Source organism: Hemitrygon akajei, chromosome 11 (genome assembly GCF_048418815.1).
Source record: "Hemitrygon akajei chromosome 11, sHemAka1.3, whole genome shotgun sequence".
In the NCBI taxonomy this organism is placed as follows: Eukaryota; Metazoa; Chordata; class Chondrichthyes; order Myliobatiformes; family Dasyatidae; genus Hemitrygon; species Hemitrygon akajei.
Window position 1 is genome coordinate 51,890,213 of NC_133134.1, and position 16,246 is coordinate 51,906,458.

Here is a 16,246-nt window from a genome sequence, read left to right on the forward strand (position 1 = left end):
ATTTATTATTGGAAAGGAGTCATGCATTTATTCTGTTACATGTTTTCATATAGAATCATTCTTCAACTAGTTACCTCTAATTTTTTGTTCTTTTCCTGTGCCACATCACTCATTCCTTTTAGTACTTGTTTGGCCTGGTCATCCTGGCTGGAGTCTTTCCTTCTCCGGAGGCGCATTTTCCGAGCGATTGGATCTCGAGCAGTGACTCCTGTTGTCGGAAGGGCAAATGATAAGGTTTTTAACGAATATTTGCTTATTCTTTATTTAGGTTCGAGTACCCAATTATTCCAAAGTGTGTACATTGAACAAGAATGCAATCAATGACAGCCAAGATTACATGTACAGTACTGAAAAGCTTTCAAGGCCCAGAAGCACTTACAATGAGACGCAACACAGACTTAAGGAACAAAATTTCATCTTTGGACATGTTTGCATCTTTTGGACTCAGTACTGAACTCCCAACTTTTGTTGTTTATTTTCCCTTGATATCTGTTTCCGCAGTGGACATTTCTGACAGTAGTCCATCTATAACTTTGGCTCAGTTTTTGCTCTTTCTGTATATCTGGCCTGTTAGGCATATCTGACAGTCTATCAGCAAAACTTAATAAAGAATGTTTCTGGGAAATTACACAAGAGAATGATTTTACAAATATTTCTCCTTCCTACTCACCTTTAAAGGAGTTGTTACAACAATCAGAGAGTCTGAGTCAGTCTAAGGTCTGAGTTGGAACATGAGTAGACACAAGTAATTTTATTGGAAGACTGTGAGGAGGAGTTTAAATGGCCACATTCTAACCTCATTGTGATTGAACTAGCATCTTGTTAGTTGTGATCCTGGCCTCTTCCCTGTTGCATGATGTTTCTTTTTCCACAGACTACTTCTTTCACTGGCCTGAGATAACTTACTTCCCACAACATACTGTCTGACCGTTAACTTTCTTCACTCCTCCACCCTGTCATACATTGTCACTAAACATACATAAACAGAGTTGTTCTGTAAAGTAATGACACCACAGTTGACTCAAGATAAAAATTAATAATCTTTTGGAGCTAGACATTTCAGTTTTCAGTACCAGGATGATAAAAAACTGTACAAAATGAACAAATGTTATGTCTCCATTCTCTGTACCTCCACTAGCTGCAGCAACAGTAGCTGCCGAAGCACCAGCCAATCTAAGCTGATTCTGCAAGGAGAAATCAATATTGTAGAACTCTGCTGACTGATCCACAGGCTTAGGGGGCATTATTAAGTTAGGATTCTCACGAACATCCAGAACCTAAAAATAAATAAATAATATCAATTTCAATTATAATAAGATCAAATAATTTGTTATAATAAAGAGTTAAATTATACAATATTAGAAATCTGAACCAGAAGTCACAGCAAGGAAACATTAACAAAGCTTTAGTTTTCTTTGTTTTTTTTGCATCTGGATTTTAAATGGTGTAATTTCTTTTTACAAATATTGCCTTCTACTCCAGTTGTTACTATCAAGTTATTTTATACAATTATAAAGATTTGGTAAATCTATTCAAATAGTTTTTCAAAATGTCCAAGTTGTGCTGGGATTTTCCAGACTATACCCCAGCAGACTCCTCAAGAGTCCAGCTGCAACATGCTGTAAGTACCCATCAGTTTTGCTGAAAAAAACTATCCACTAAATCTGTACTGTTGTTAAACTAGGTCCAGGAATAGAGAACCTAATCTTATATATCCACACAATGCTCTGGAAACAGAATTCCAAAATTCAGGAAAACGTGTACCACCACATGTAAGTAAACCTCTTCTGGCTAACTATTGCAACGAGGTATTCTACAAGAATTTTGCTTATAGTTGTGTTGGAATTAACCTACCTGTATATCTCCAAGGAAGTGGATGGCTTCAGGCAAAGTGACCAGCCGATTTTTATTAAGAACTAGCTTTTTTAGTTTTCCGCATCTGCAAACAGAAATTTATGTTAACGCTTTCACTTCAAAACAAACTCTTCCAATGGTTACACGAGGAAATCTGCAGACGCTGGAAATTCAAGCAACACACACAAGATGCTGGTGGAACACAGCAGGCCAGGCAGCATCTATAGGAAGAAGCACTGTCGACGTTTCGGGCCGAGACCCTTCGTCCAATGGTTATTTTTTTTCCCCTCCGAAAAATAGGAGACTCTTAATTCAATGTCAGATATACACTGGCATATAATCTCAGACAAACTGGGAGTATATGACAAACAGGGTAGAGGACGAAGATTAAAGTCAATTGTGACAGCTCCAGGTAAAAGTGGTGGGTAGAAGGCATTGGATTTAAATGATGAAAGCAAGAAGTGATGAAGCCTGTCACTACTGATCATCACCCACCTCCAAAGGATGAAGTTTGGCTATTTAATCCTATATATAACTAATTTACATTCAATATCTCATCTTAGACAAAAAAAGCTAGTAAATACTGAAGCCTCAGAGATGTTATCACCCCAAATAGAACTATGGATTGAAGACTATAGGATTAATTAATTCCTGAATACTGCCATATGAGAACTTTAAACTCAAAGCAGAACTTGAAGATCAACACAGCGCATACCTGCACAAGCTCTCTGGGATCAACTCAAGGTTATTATTGGCGGCCATGAATTCCTCTAGGTTTGCCAGTTTCCCAATGCCTGACGGAATGCCATCAAAATCCAGCTTGTTTGAATTCAAGTACAACTTCTTTAGCTTAGTTAACTTGCAGATGGCTGACTGAAAGGGAAAAACACATCCAGAATTTTAGTTGAACATTTTACGTATCTGAAGTTTATTCACTGCTTGAAACTTTCATTGTAATTGGTTGATTTGGATCGATCACATTCAGTTCACTCTAACACACAGGTGCAACTAAACTCATTTGTGCTAGTGTTTATAAGCAATCATATTTATTTACTTCCATCGGTTCTTTTCTCCACTTCAATCAAAACAGCAAAGGATAGAAAAAGGAGATGGTGATGCTTTAGACTAACAAATCCATACTAACAGATTACCTTTGACTTGATACACAAAACAAGTGACAGGTTTATACATAGTGATGAAAGCGTGAGGGTTCCCCAATTTAGAAAGGATGTGCATGTTAATTTCAGTGAAACAAAATCACTAATTACATGGATTCTATGACGGTACCACGCTCCAAGCCGCCACAAGGGGGGAAATTCTGGACAACTGCAGTATTTCAGTCCTTACTACTGGATATTGATACAACGCACTCTCGGTAACCAAGTATAAAAGGTGACAACATTAATTTTAAGAGCCAAATTTCCAAATTGCTGCTGATTACAAGATGAATACAGCTTATGCCTGTACAATTAATCTGGGATCAGCTCAAAATTATTAATGGATGCTATACATTCTTCTGGGCTTGACATTTTCTCAATATCTGATGGAATTCCATCAAAATCCAGCTTGTTCAAGTTCAAGCACATCTACCAAATGAAGACTGCACCACAAATAACACAAGGCTGTTACATATGGGCAGAAAGCTTGAAAACAAAAAAATTGCATTACATTATCTTTAACTTTCATCTTTCCTTTCATTCCACAGGGGACAAATTAAAACTTCAACCTTTAATGTTTGATTCTCATGAAAGACTCGCTAGATTGACCCAGATGCAACACAAGTTGTGTCCATGGCAGATGTTTGTTCCAGACGATGTACAAACATGATTTAAAATAAATTAGACAAAACTCCCTGTTACAATAGCCAACACCACTCAATTTGTAAACATTCCCAAATGAAACTGTGGATCAGTAAAGCAAGAACAGAGCCATGAAAATAAGCATCCAAAGCAACTGACAGAACAGGCAAGGCCCATCTTTAAAACAACTTAACCATCATACAGGAAGTGAAGTGAGTTGGTTCCGGGAGAGATTCAGTGTGTCCAGTTGCGTCCACTGATCAATGCAGAGCGAGAGCTCAGAGATCTGATTGGTACTGAGGTTCAGCCGCCGCAGAGACGAGAGGGTATATAAACACTCAGGTACACGGCTAAGGTCATTACAAGACAAGTCAACATCTGGGAAATAAATGACAACATTTTTAAGATTTGAAAAGTTATGTTTGTTTGATCCTGCTCAAATGAGCAGAAACTACAGGTTAAGTTAATTGGCAGGCACTTATAATTTTAAAGACCTTAAAATGAACCTCAAAAATATTTTATCACCCTCTACCTGGACATCAGTTAATAATGGGAAGAATGAGCCAGGCACCATTTCTAAAATATCTTGTTTGGTTTATGGAGGCAATTCTGTACCATAGGATGATCTTATGCACCCCAGTTCCAGTAGCAACATTTCAGCAGTGCCAAATGATAGACCATTACCAGTGCCCTTGGGTGACATTACACTCAATGTAATGTAAGGACTTATCTATCAGGAGGATAAATCCAGGGCATTCCTGGTTGTTTCAATTTTACTTCTGGTGCTCTCTTACAGCCCAGCACTAATTAAAAATATCACATTGATTCCACATCATGAGGAAAAAAAATATGATAGCTGTGGGTGATACCTGTGTTAATGGCATGCAAAGGAAATTCGCCAGAATTCACAATACCAAAAATCTGAGATACAGAATAAATTCACTCACTGAATTTGTGGGGGGGAAAAAGTATATAAACAATATTCTTCAACTTGTGTCTCTCGACATGTGTGCTGAGAGTGTGGTATCATGATACAGACTTTTTAGGAATACAGTCCTCCTGTATCCAGGAGCTGCCTGTGCTCATCCCTTCTTGAAGGAGAATCAGAGACAGGGGTCAGAACAAAGAGGGAAAGGGATGGTTGCCAGCTACGTTCAACAGGACTTGCACAAAGCAATTGAGCAAGACACAGTCACAGATCAATACTGACATAACCAAATACTACAAATGAATAACTGAATAGCTTCAACTGCACATTGTAAAATTCTGGCACATTCCCATCCAGGACGAGGATGAAGGTTAGCAATCTCAGGCCAAGAGATAGAATTAAGCAACTATAGCTTAGTGCAATACGAAATCCTGGTGTAGCACAAAGCACGAATGAACAGAAATAGGGAAGCCTACAAGTACATAAAGCCAAAGCTAGGGAACTACCAGATGGCCACCAAAACACTGGACTGTATAAAATTTCAAACTGGAAGGCACACATAATGCCAGATTTGCAAATAAAAACATGTAGGACAGGAACAGTTTTTTTTTTAAAAAAGGAACGATTGACTAAAAATGTGTAGAAGCAGTTTAATTTCACAAAAAAAATTAAACTTACCTATCAAACCAGACAGGCTCTCTAAGCTGGTGGGCAAGTTACTTTGTGTCCGTTGTGTATTTCTGAGATGCAATGTTTGTAGAGCCGTCATTGCAGGAAGCTGCCTACAAAAGATTAGTACAGTGAATTATACACCCTGCTAGAATTCAGTCAAGACACCTCAGTTCCACAGGTTAGAAACAGAAAATCTACAGCACAATACAGGCCCTTCAGCCCACAAAGTTGTGCCAAACATGTCCCTACCTTAGAAATTACTAGGCTTACCTCTAGCCCTCTATTTTACTAAGCTCCACGTACATATCTAAAAGCCTCTTTAAAGACCCTATCATATCTGCCTCCACCGTTGCCAGCAGCCCATTCCAGGCACTCACCATTCTGAGTAAAAAACTTACCCCTGACATCTCCTCTGTACCTACTGCCCAGCACCTTAAACCTGCGTCCTCTTGCGGCAACCATTTCAGCCCTGGGAAAAAGCCTCTGACTATCCACACGATCAATACCTCTCATCATCTTGAACACCTCCATCAGGTCACCTCTCATCCTCTGTCGCTCCAAGGAGAAAACGCCGAGTTCACTCAACCTATTCTCATAAGGCATGCTCTCCAATCCAGACAACATCCTTGTAAATATCCTCTGCACCCTTTCTACAGCTTCCATATCCTTCCTGTAGTGAGGCTACCAAAACTGAGCACAGTACTCCAAGTGGGGTCTGACCAGGGTCCTATATAGCTGCAACATTACCTCTTGGCTCCTAAATTCAATTCCACAATTAATGAAGGCCAATACACCATACGCCTTCTTAACCACAGAGTCAACCAATGCAGCTGCTTTGAGTGTCCTATTGGCTCGGACCCCAAGATCTCTGTGATCCTCCACTCTGCAAGGTTACCACACAAAATCAACATGCACTATAGATAACTACTCGGCTGTATAGCAAATGGTTATAGTTCTAAACTATCATCTCTGTAAAGGTGCTACAGAATCATACCCATGTGAAGCACTTAAGATTGTCACTTGATCCAGTGTCAGGATTTATCACCGATTACCATTGTGTTAGCAGTTATAACTATTGTGGGTGGTGACACAAGAACGTCGTTTGATAGAATGGTCCTGTTCCTACTTCATCAGTGCCAAAAGGTCTCAGGGAGCAGTAGAATAGGGGAAAATTAACTCTTGAACTTTATCTGTATCTAAATACCCCATGGTTCTGTGCACTCCATGATAGTCATGCATTGACACAAAGATGGCTCATCACCCAGAAAGACAACATCCACAGTATTTGAGTCCTGACGAAGGGTCTCGGCCCGAAACGTCGACAGTGCTTCTCCTATAGATGCTGCCTAGCCTGCTGTGTTCTACCAGCATTTTGTGTGCGTTGTTTGAATTTCCAGCATCTGCAGATTTCCTCGTGTTTGCTCTTTAAATGCACAGTATTTGACAGTTTCTGAAAGTATTTTCCCTTTTACTACAGCATTCATTCATCATCTTATGTTAATCTTAATTAATGGCATAAAATTAAACAGAGCAATTTGCATTTGGTTACCCCTTACCGCATTTGTGCGTGCATGAGTGGGTTGTTATTCAATATCAGTGTTTGAAGATGAACCAAGCGTCTCATCTGAGGAGGCAAACTCTCCAACTTATTTTCACTTAGGTCCAAATACAGCAAATCAGTGAGATTTATAAACAGCTGGTTTGGGATGTTGTCAATACTGAAAAAGAAAACAAGGTGATAAGAGCAGGATTATATAATATTCAAGTACTAGGACAGAAAGCCAAACAATGTAGCAAAAGAATTATATTGCAGCAAAGCTTGCTGATGTACACATGAATCATAGATGTACCTGTGGAAGACAATATCAAGGTGGTTTTCCCTGCTGTATGTATGGGCATAGGTAAAATGAGAAAGTAGTGGAAACTTGGTTGGGTTGGGTTTGGTGTAGTTGGAAATAGAAATCAACTCAAGCATATAACAAGAAGCAGCCAGCCTCAGAACTTCAATAGCAAAATCCAGGAAATAAGCACCTTAACTGCTGGAGCTTATGTGAGCAAGGAGGAACTTTGGTCCTGCAGTTCCACAATACAAACTTTTATCTTCAATACCCTATTCATGATTGCCCAATCTTCAACTAGACAGAAGAACAAATTGGAGGAAATAAAATACATACAAACCTCAGTAAAACAGAAATAAAAGTTTTTAAAAATCTTCTACTACAAATGTTCCTTTGTTCAAAAAAAAAAGTAACAGGGAATTATAGACCAGTGAGTCATACATCAGTAGTGGACAAAGTATTGGAGAGGATTCCCAGAGACAGGATTATGAGCATTTGGAGAAACACAAGATTAGCTTTATTTGTCATATGTAAATTGAAACATAATGAATTGTGTCGTTTGCATCTTCAACCAACATCAATTGGGGATGTATTTGTGGCAGACTGCAAGTGTCACCAAGTTTCCTGCACCAGATAGCATGCCCACAATTTTCCAACCCTAACCCATATGTCTTTGGAATGTGGGAGGAAATTAGAGCACCCCAAGGAAACCCATGTGGCCATGGGGGGAACATACATACTCCTTACAAACAGCTTTAGACTGATTTACAGCTGGCGCTGTAAAGCACTGCACTGAACGCTATGCTACCATGCCACAACAGCCTGATTAGGGGTAGTCAGTGTAGAAAAAGTCTTCACACATGAACCTGTCAACTTTTCAAGGAAATTACAAAACAAATTGATTAAGGAGGATGCAGTCTATATACATTTCAGTAAGGGTTTGATAGGTTCCCTATGGTAGCCCATTCAGAAGTTAAGGGATGGGATCCAGAGAAATCTGGCTGTGGAGTCAGAATTAGCTTTTCCTTGGCAGAAATGGTTAATATGAGAGGGCATAATTTTAAGGTAATTGAAGGAAAGTATAGGTAGAGGTAGCTTTAAAAAAAAAATACAGTGAATTCCGGTTAATTGAACCATTGGTTATTCGGTGCAGCCACTTATTTGGGGGAAATCTTAAAGAACAAAACTAATTGAAAAAATAGCCGGGATTCCCTTGTTTATTTGGGACACTGTGTCGCTTAATTGAGACAAGCATTTTCTAACAAGTGTCAGTCGCGTGCATGTCATGAGGCTATGAGACACTGCACTGGATTTAGAATGAACAGTTTGTAAATAGCATCACTTGTGTGATTTTTGTCAGTTAGTTGACGAATAATAAACAGTAAGAAAATTCAGAACTGTTGTGATCACTGCGGTTTCAAGCATTCCAGCTTGAAGATGCCAGAAACGACCGGGAGTGAAAATAAAGTGTTCACTTCTTCAACAAGTTAGGAACTATGAAGAATGTGAAGGCATCAACAATCATCTTGAATGTTACCATTAAATGACGATTTGGAGGGTACAATCATCAAAAGCACTGTTTGAAGGCAGTCCTCAATCTGCATGGAGGTATCTGCGCTGATTTTGTTCATTTACAATCAAAAGAACACATCAAATGTACATTGAATGAATTCCTCTGTCAGTAACTATTAGGAATTAATACAGTTTTTATAGCACTGTAGTGGTCCTGGTAGTGTTCTAATTTATTCTGTACTTCATTTAAATAATTTCTTACCCAGTTGAACTTTAGTTTGCCTTTTTTTTTAAAAAAAACACACCTTCCTAACCATTTTTTAAAAATAACTATTTCCATGAAGCTTTGGCTAATTGGAATAGCCAGTTAATTGGAGCAAAATGTACGGATCCTGATGTGTCCCAATTAACCAGAATCCACTGTATATGCGGAGTGCGGTGGGTGAGTAGAACACGTTGCAAGGGGTGGTGGTGGAGACAGAACATTAGGGACACTTAAAAAACTCTTAGACATGGATGAATGAAAAAAATGTTGGGCCTGTGTGCGAGGGAAGCGTTAGGGTGATCTTGGAGTAGGTTAAAATGTCGGCACAACACTGTCAGCCAAACAGCCTGTATTATTTGTGAATATTATAAATCAGAATCAGGTTTATCATCACCGGCATGTGACGTGAAATTTATTAACTTAGCAGCAGCAGTTCAATATAATACAGAAGTATTATGTATATAAATCTTTTTCAGTATACTTTATACAGTATACATATATTGAATAGATTAAAAATTGTGCAAAAAACAGAAATACTATATATTTAAAAATGAGGTAATGTCCAAGTGTTCAATGTCCATTTAGGAATGAGGTGGCAGAGGCGAAGAAGCTGTTCCTGAATCACTGAGTGTGCGCCTTCAGGCTTCTGTATCTCCTATCTGATGGAAACAGTGAGAAAAGGGCATGCCCTGGGTGCTGGAGGTCCTTAATAATGGACGCTGTCTTTCTGAGACACCGCTCCCTGAAGGTGTCTTGGATACTTTGTAGGCTCATACCCAAGCTGGAGCTGACTAAATTTACAACCTCTGCAGCTTTTTTTCCCCCCCGATCCTGTGCAGCAGCCCCCCACCCCCCCACCATACCAGACAGTGATGCAGCCTGTCAGAATGCTCTCCATGTACATCTGTAAAAGTTTATGAGTGTATTTATTGACATGCCAAATCTCTTCAAACTCCTAATAAAAGTATAGCCACAGTCTTGTCTTCCCGGTCAGATCCTCAGAGACCTTGAAACTGCTCACTCTCTCCACTTCTGATCCCTCTATGATGATTGGTATGTGTTCCTTCGTCTTACTTTTCCTGAAGTCCACAATCAGCTCTTTGGTCTTACTGACGTTGAGTGCCAGGTTGTTGCTGCTGCTACACCACTCCACTAGTTGGCATATGCCCTCTCGTCACCACCTGAGATTCTACCAACAAATGGTTGTATAGTCGGCAAATTTATAGATGGTATATGAGCTACACCTAGCCACACAGTCATGGGTACAGAGAGAGTAGAGCAGTGGGCTAAGCACACACCCCTGAGGTGCACCAGTGTTGACTGTCAGCAAGAAGGAAATGTTATCACCAATCTGCATAGATTGTGGTCTTCTGGTTAGGACATTGACGATCCAATTGCAGAGGGAGGTACAGATGTGCTTATTATGAGATTCATGCTTACCTGTTATGACTCAAGTTGAGCACCAGCATGTTTTTAGCATTCTCCAGCTCCCTAGGAATCTCCGTTAACTGATTATAGCTGAGGTCCTGAAACATAAAGTATGCATAAATCAAGTGTTTTTTCAAATATAGAGTCAATAAATTCACTCCTAAAAATTGATATCCTTGGGTCCCACTGAGATTGCTGTGTTTTTGCATAGAACTCAATTTCAGTGCTTGCCTTCAGAGTTATTGTTGCTAACAACTGCAGCATTAAAGGAGGAAAAAAGCATGGGAATGAAAAATAAATCCTGTCTGATCACTATGAGTTCATATTTAACAAAATACCACTCAAGATTACTGTAACCACATGGGTCATGAGAGGGACCTGGGTTTCATTCTGACCTCAGGTTCTGACTGTGTGGAGTTTATAAATTCTCCTTGTATTTACAGATTTTTATCAGGTGTTCTGTTAATTCCAAAGACAGGCTCGTAGGTTAATTGGTGACTGTAAATGATCCCTTATAGCAGTTAGATGGTAAATGAAAACCATTTGATAGACATGTTGAAAGTAAGTTACAGGTTCACAGGGAAATTAGAGAGAAATAAACTAATCGGATTGTTCTGCCACAACTTGCAGGGACTTGAGGGGCTGAATGGCCTTCTCTATCATAACATGCAAGAAAGAAACACAGGTTAAACCAGCATTTTGTTTGTTTTGCCTTTACTCTTTGAAATATACACTATTTCACCGAAATAGCACAGGTTTGAAGAATTAGTTATGGTTTTGGTCTTACGGAAGCAACAGTGGAGCTTCCAATCCCTTGTGTCCTTCGAGATATTGTGGGAGTTCTTCCCCACCAAGCTCCCCCGCCAACAACCCCATTCTCCCTGAAAAATACCCACTGTAGTTTTGACAGCAGAAAATTCATTTGTAAAACATTCAAAAACACCAGGAACTGAATCTTCTAAATTTGTTTTATATCAAATATTTAACAAATAGAAAATAAGCAAAAATCTATAAAAACACTCCTGGCTGTTACTCTGGCTTTATGTGTTTGGTATTAAGTCGTCTTCAGTAAGAAAAACACATACCCAGGATAGATTTTCCCCACACTACCTGATAACAAATCTTCTCAACATACCAGCACAGAAAGATCATCCAACTGGAAAATGTCATCAGGAACACCAGAATTTTTCAAATTATTAGCTCGAGCAACAATGGCCTACAGAGAACAAAGAATATTACACACAATGACTCTTCCAGATAAGGCAGCAAAAATGTTTTAAATTGGAATGGGGGGGGGGGGGGGGGAGGAGAGAGAAACAGAAGCACCACAAAATAACCAATGGTCTGAAGATTTGACTAAATTACAAAGTCAAGAGTCTAAATTCTTCCATGAACTACACATAATGTCCACCTTCTAAATACAACTTAGTTACAACTTCAAGCTCTTAAACTTTAATGTTCGAAAGATCATTGTAATCTGGAGACCCCAAGATTAAGTACAATGTAAAATTGTTATAACGAGCCCAATGAAACAGAAACACCTACAGAGTCTTGGAAAGCTGAGTTCGGAACATAATTTATGAAGGGATTATCTATAATAATGCATAACACTCTGAAAAAGTTCCTCTTTTTAAGTTCCATTTTAAAGAGCTGATTATTTCAAGAATTGTTAGATACAGTTCCCACAATCCTTTACAAAATTTTGTGCCTCATTACTCACCCGTAAACAAGGCAGACTGGAGAGCTCCCCATGAAGCGTTGTCAAACTATTATGACTCACTGATAAGTGTTCCTACGTTGAAACCAAAAGCTTCATGTTAGAGCAGAGTAAACCATTCCACATTTTTCTGTCCTTAAAATACACTTTGAAAAAGAGTACTGGCACAGAAGCTGGACCTGTTTTGTAAACAGACATGCAAGGGGAAATAATCTTCAGTTCTAAACTTTACTAAACCAAGAGCTCAAACCCCAAGTGTAGTTCTGAACGACTGTAACTATTATTAGACAATTTGCAGAAGAGGTCTTGGTCCAACTAACAAAACAATTTCATCAGAAGTAGCAACATTTCTTAATAAGAGTGACACAAACTGGAGATGACTTCCATGAAAATTAATTGTTTCCTGTACTATCCTTTAAGTATAAACACAAACGACTAAAGAGATACCAGATCATAAGAAACTACCCTTGGCTAGGTCCTTCCACCAATGCATAAATAAGCACAAATGCATCTCATATCGAATGGCGGTCAATGGCTGATCTTCAGGCGATTTCCACCCTAGCCCACTGAAGTTAATTTTAGCATTACAAAGCATTTCCCTCCCTGCAGTGCAACTTCAATTGGAATTAATTACAATTAGAACAGTCTTCTCATTACCCAAGATTGTAAAAAGATACTGGACATGCACAAGGTAACGAGCATGAGTTTTGTCCAAACTTCCAACCTTCAAAATAATTTTATGACAAATTGATTTACTTAATAGCTGGCCATTTTTGACTGCCTGGCCTGCACTTTGTAAGGATATACCATAACTTAGTTGCAATCAGAAATTCGTTGTTTGAAATCCACAAAATTCATTGTGTACAAATTAAAATGAAAATATAGATTGAACAATTCTTAGAGGAGACATTGCTCAGTGCTAAAATTAAGGATGGAAGGTGGGAAACAAAGAACACTTATGAATTGGATTTTGTATTTCAATACAACACTTACCAGTTTATGGAGAGAAGCCAATTCCTCTGGTAAGTAGCAAAGTCCTGTCCGGTTCAGTTTCAGCCATCTCAAGCTGCTCATGCATTTAACGTGTTCAGGAAAATAACCACCCTTTGCAAAAGAAGAAACATATTAAACTATGCAGCCCTAAAATGTGCCCTGGTTAGGCATCAACACATTTCAAACAGGCTTTAATTTTGCTAAAATAACAACATCAACTACTTACACAAGCTATACTGTCAACAAAATTTCAAGACTGTATTCAAAATGTCAAAGGCAGTGACTAAAAAGTTAACCCCTCAGTGATGTCATCTGAAAACAACACATTAGTTTTCACCTGTACACCCGCACTATCACTTCCACCTTGCTCAACCGTCCACTATTTTTGAAGTTGATAAGACTGCTTTACTGGCACGAGACTTAGAATTCAAGAACCTAATTATGAGTGCAATGAAGTTTCAACACAAGTTTAACCTTAAATGTTTTAGGCATTACGTCATTGCTAAAACGTACTTAGCAAGTATCCCTGCCACTCTCCACAAACCAGCTCAGACATTCTCCCTCTCTTTACGTGCCGCAATGCAAGATATAAACCACCCACTTATTGCACAGCCATATCCCATTAACAACAGTACAGATGATCAGATTAGTATCTACGAGATGTTGATCAAGGGATTAAAAAGTGAAACAACTTCTGCTTATGATTGGGCAGTTTAGCTAATGCACAAAGTAAATGGCACCATGTCCAGTTTCACAGGGTATAACCACAGAGCATATGAGAATTTGGCCAGACAAGAGATTAGGTAACATGGGGGTGGGATCACAAAGCAGGGACGAGGAATTTAATGTTTAACTAGTGAGCTGATCTATTAAATATAGACATGGTAGGGCACTTCAGAGCCACGGAATGCACATCGCATGCCCTGCACATACAGCAGGGAGGGCTTTGGATTCCTGGGGCATCTGGTGAAGTTACGGGGAATGTAGGAGCTATGTATTCAAAGAGGGTTCAAAGGAGGTCCGCGAAAATTATTCCAGGTTTGAATAGCTTGTCACGTGAAGAGCATTTGATAGCTCTGTGTCTGTATTCGCCAGAATTCAGAAGAATGAGGGCTGAATACAGGCACCACTCTCTGGCTAATGCGCAGAACAGAATTACTATAAGACATAGGAGCAGAGTGAGGCTATCTGGCTCATTCAGTCACACAGCCTCAGAATAGAGGGGCAACCTTTTAGAATGAAGATGAGGAGGAATTTCTTTAGCCAGAGAGTGAATCTGCAGAATTTGTTGCCACAGACAGCTGTGAAAGTCAAGTCTTTATGTATATTTAAGACAGAGGTTGATAGATTCTTGATTGGTCAGGGCACGATGGGACACAGAAAGAAGGTAGGAGATTGGGGCCGAGACGAAAAATAGATTAGTCATGACGAAATGAGAGAACAGACTGGAAGAGCCAAATGGCCTAATTTTGCTCCTATATCTTATGGGATTCTGTGCTGTGCATTTATGTGTATTAGATTAGTAGGGCCATGATAAAAGCCAAGAGAATATACATTCATGCTTATTTTGGGGCAGTTTGTAGCTTGGAACTGCAGAGGTAACATGTTTGCTGACCATTGGGATAATGCTCAATGCTTAATTGTATGTTTGCTAATTGTTAATAAAGGATCGAAATAAGGAATTCAACTCTTTGGAACAAGCACTGGAGTTGTGGGCACGTTATGCAAGTAGAACATCTCTGTCTGGAGTCACAGGCTGGCGGAAATATTTTATTTTGATTTTGGATAAATTTTGCTGCTACATGGAAGATGGGAACTGTGAAGGTCAGACAGGCTATACCTCAATGGAACTGTTGCCAACAACCAGAGAGGGATGTTTGTCAGAGCTGACAGTGTTGAAATGGGCTTGATGGGTAGTTAGTTAAGGGTAGATTCAAAAGACAGAAAAACAGACTTGGAAGTGTAAGTCAGCACATTGGCAAGAGCATTTAAAAGGAAATGCAAACAAAGGCTGGAAGTTAAAAGGAGTCAGGCAGTATGTATTAGTATACAGCAAAATGGTTCAAATATACTAATAACATAGGGAGATCAGGGAAAAACACATTGCTGTTATTACTGAAACATGGTTTTAAGTTGGGCAGAGCTATTTAAAATTCCTGTTTATAGGGCTTTCAGACAAATTAGGGAGGAGCTGAGAGAGAAGAGAGCTAAAGAAAAAAAACCAGGTGTGGCATTAATGGTCAAAGAAACAATTAAGTCATTAAGATTAAGAGTTAGAAAATAAAGTTAATCTAGTGTCTTGCTTTTCCAACCAACATGAAGGGCATGATTTGTATTAAAATTTGCACAATTTTATGATCCTCCATTCAGCAATACCTCCAGAAAATGTTTTTTCTAACAACGCACATTTGCCAAAAAACACTACATATCAACAGTTTACAGAAGAATTAAACTGTTATTGTGTAACTAAGAGCATTGCCATTTTAATGACATAACTTTCCAAGAAAACTAGTCATAAAGTTAAATAAACATGGAATATTTCCATGAGAAAAATGAAGATCAGAGGGAACTGCAAACAGATATACTACATTACATTACTATTTATAAATACCTTGGGCCTAGGCTACCTCCCTCACCCAAGCAGACTGTTACTCAATAATGAAATTCCAACTACCAACTAGCCACTAGCTCCCTTCTACACCAAATATTTGTATTCACCACGGTGTAACCGACTTACTTTGAAATCATTTCCACTGAGATCCACTCCTCTGATGAAAGGCAATACTCCAGTGGCAGCCATGGCCGCTATGACAGTCCGCCTCAACCTACCATCATTAACCCCGCCCTTCCTTCGCAGGTTATTGGCAGAGATCAGTCACCAAGGCGGGAACCTACTGATTTTAGGAATTGCCATTGGTCAATGTACCTATCAACCACAAGCCTTTCGAAAGGTTTGGTTGCACGGTAGCGTCCCGTTTCCGGACGTGAGACAAATTGTCTGCCTTTTGCTGATTGGCTATTCTAAGATGACCGTTTACTGATTGGGCAGGAGAAACGTTCGTCACAGTGTGTGGGCGGGTCCCTCTGTCGAGCTTCCATATTTGTGGGACATCAGTAATTGAGTTCAAGATTGGAGATTGTTTAATGTCATTGCCAGTAGACAAGTGTAATGGATAACGAAATAATTGTTACTTCAAGATAAAATACACAATAAATATAAATAATAAACAAGATAGTTTA

The 16,246-nt window shown here is 39.1% G+C and overlaps 1 protein-coding gene across 1 annotated transcript in view; it reads right to left on the bottom strand.

The window, feature by feature from the left end:
* Positions 1 to 15,857, bottom strand: part of flii (FLII actin remodeling protein) — a 62,217-nt gene extending 46,360 nt beyond the window's left edge. The window contains exons 1-12 of the mRNA XM_073060853.1: positions 15,744 to 15,857; positions 13,007 to 13,117; positions 12,017 to 12,088; positions 11,432 to 11,512; positions 10,309 to 10,394; positions 6,810 to 6,971; positions 5,260 to 5,363; positions 3,856 to 4,031; positions 2,570 to 2,727; positions 1,855 to 1,939; positions 1,130 to 1,277; positions 75 to 208 (exon numbers count right to left, since the gene is read on the bottom strand). Coding sequence (XP_072916954.1) covers positions 75 to 208; positions 1,130 to 1,277; positions 1,855 to 1,939; positions 2,570 to 2,727; positions 3,856 to 4,031; positions 5,260 to 5,363; positions 6,810 to 6,971; positions 10,309 to 10,394; positions 11,432 to 11,512; positions 12,017 to 12,088; positions 13,007 to 13,117; positions 15,744 to 15,806 — 1,380 coding nt within the window. The 5' untranslated portion in view covers positions 15,807 to 15,857. The remainder of the gene's footprint in view (positions 1 to 74; positions 209 to 1,129; positions 1,278 to 1,854; positions 1,940 to 2,569; positions 2,728 to 3,855; positions 4,032 to 5,259; positions 5,364 to 6,809; positions 6,972 to 10,308; positions 10,395 to 11,431; positions 11,513 to 12,016; positions 12,089 to 13,006; positions 13,118 to 15,743) is intronic.
* Positions 15,858 to 16,246: the final 389 nt, after the last annotated feature.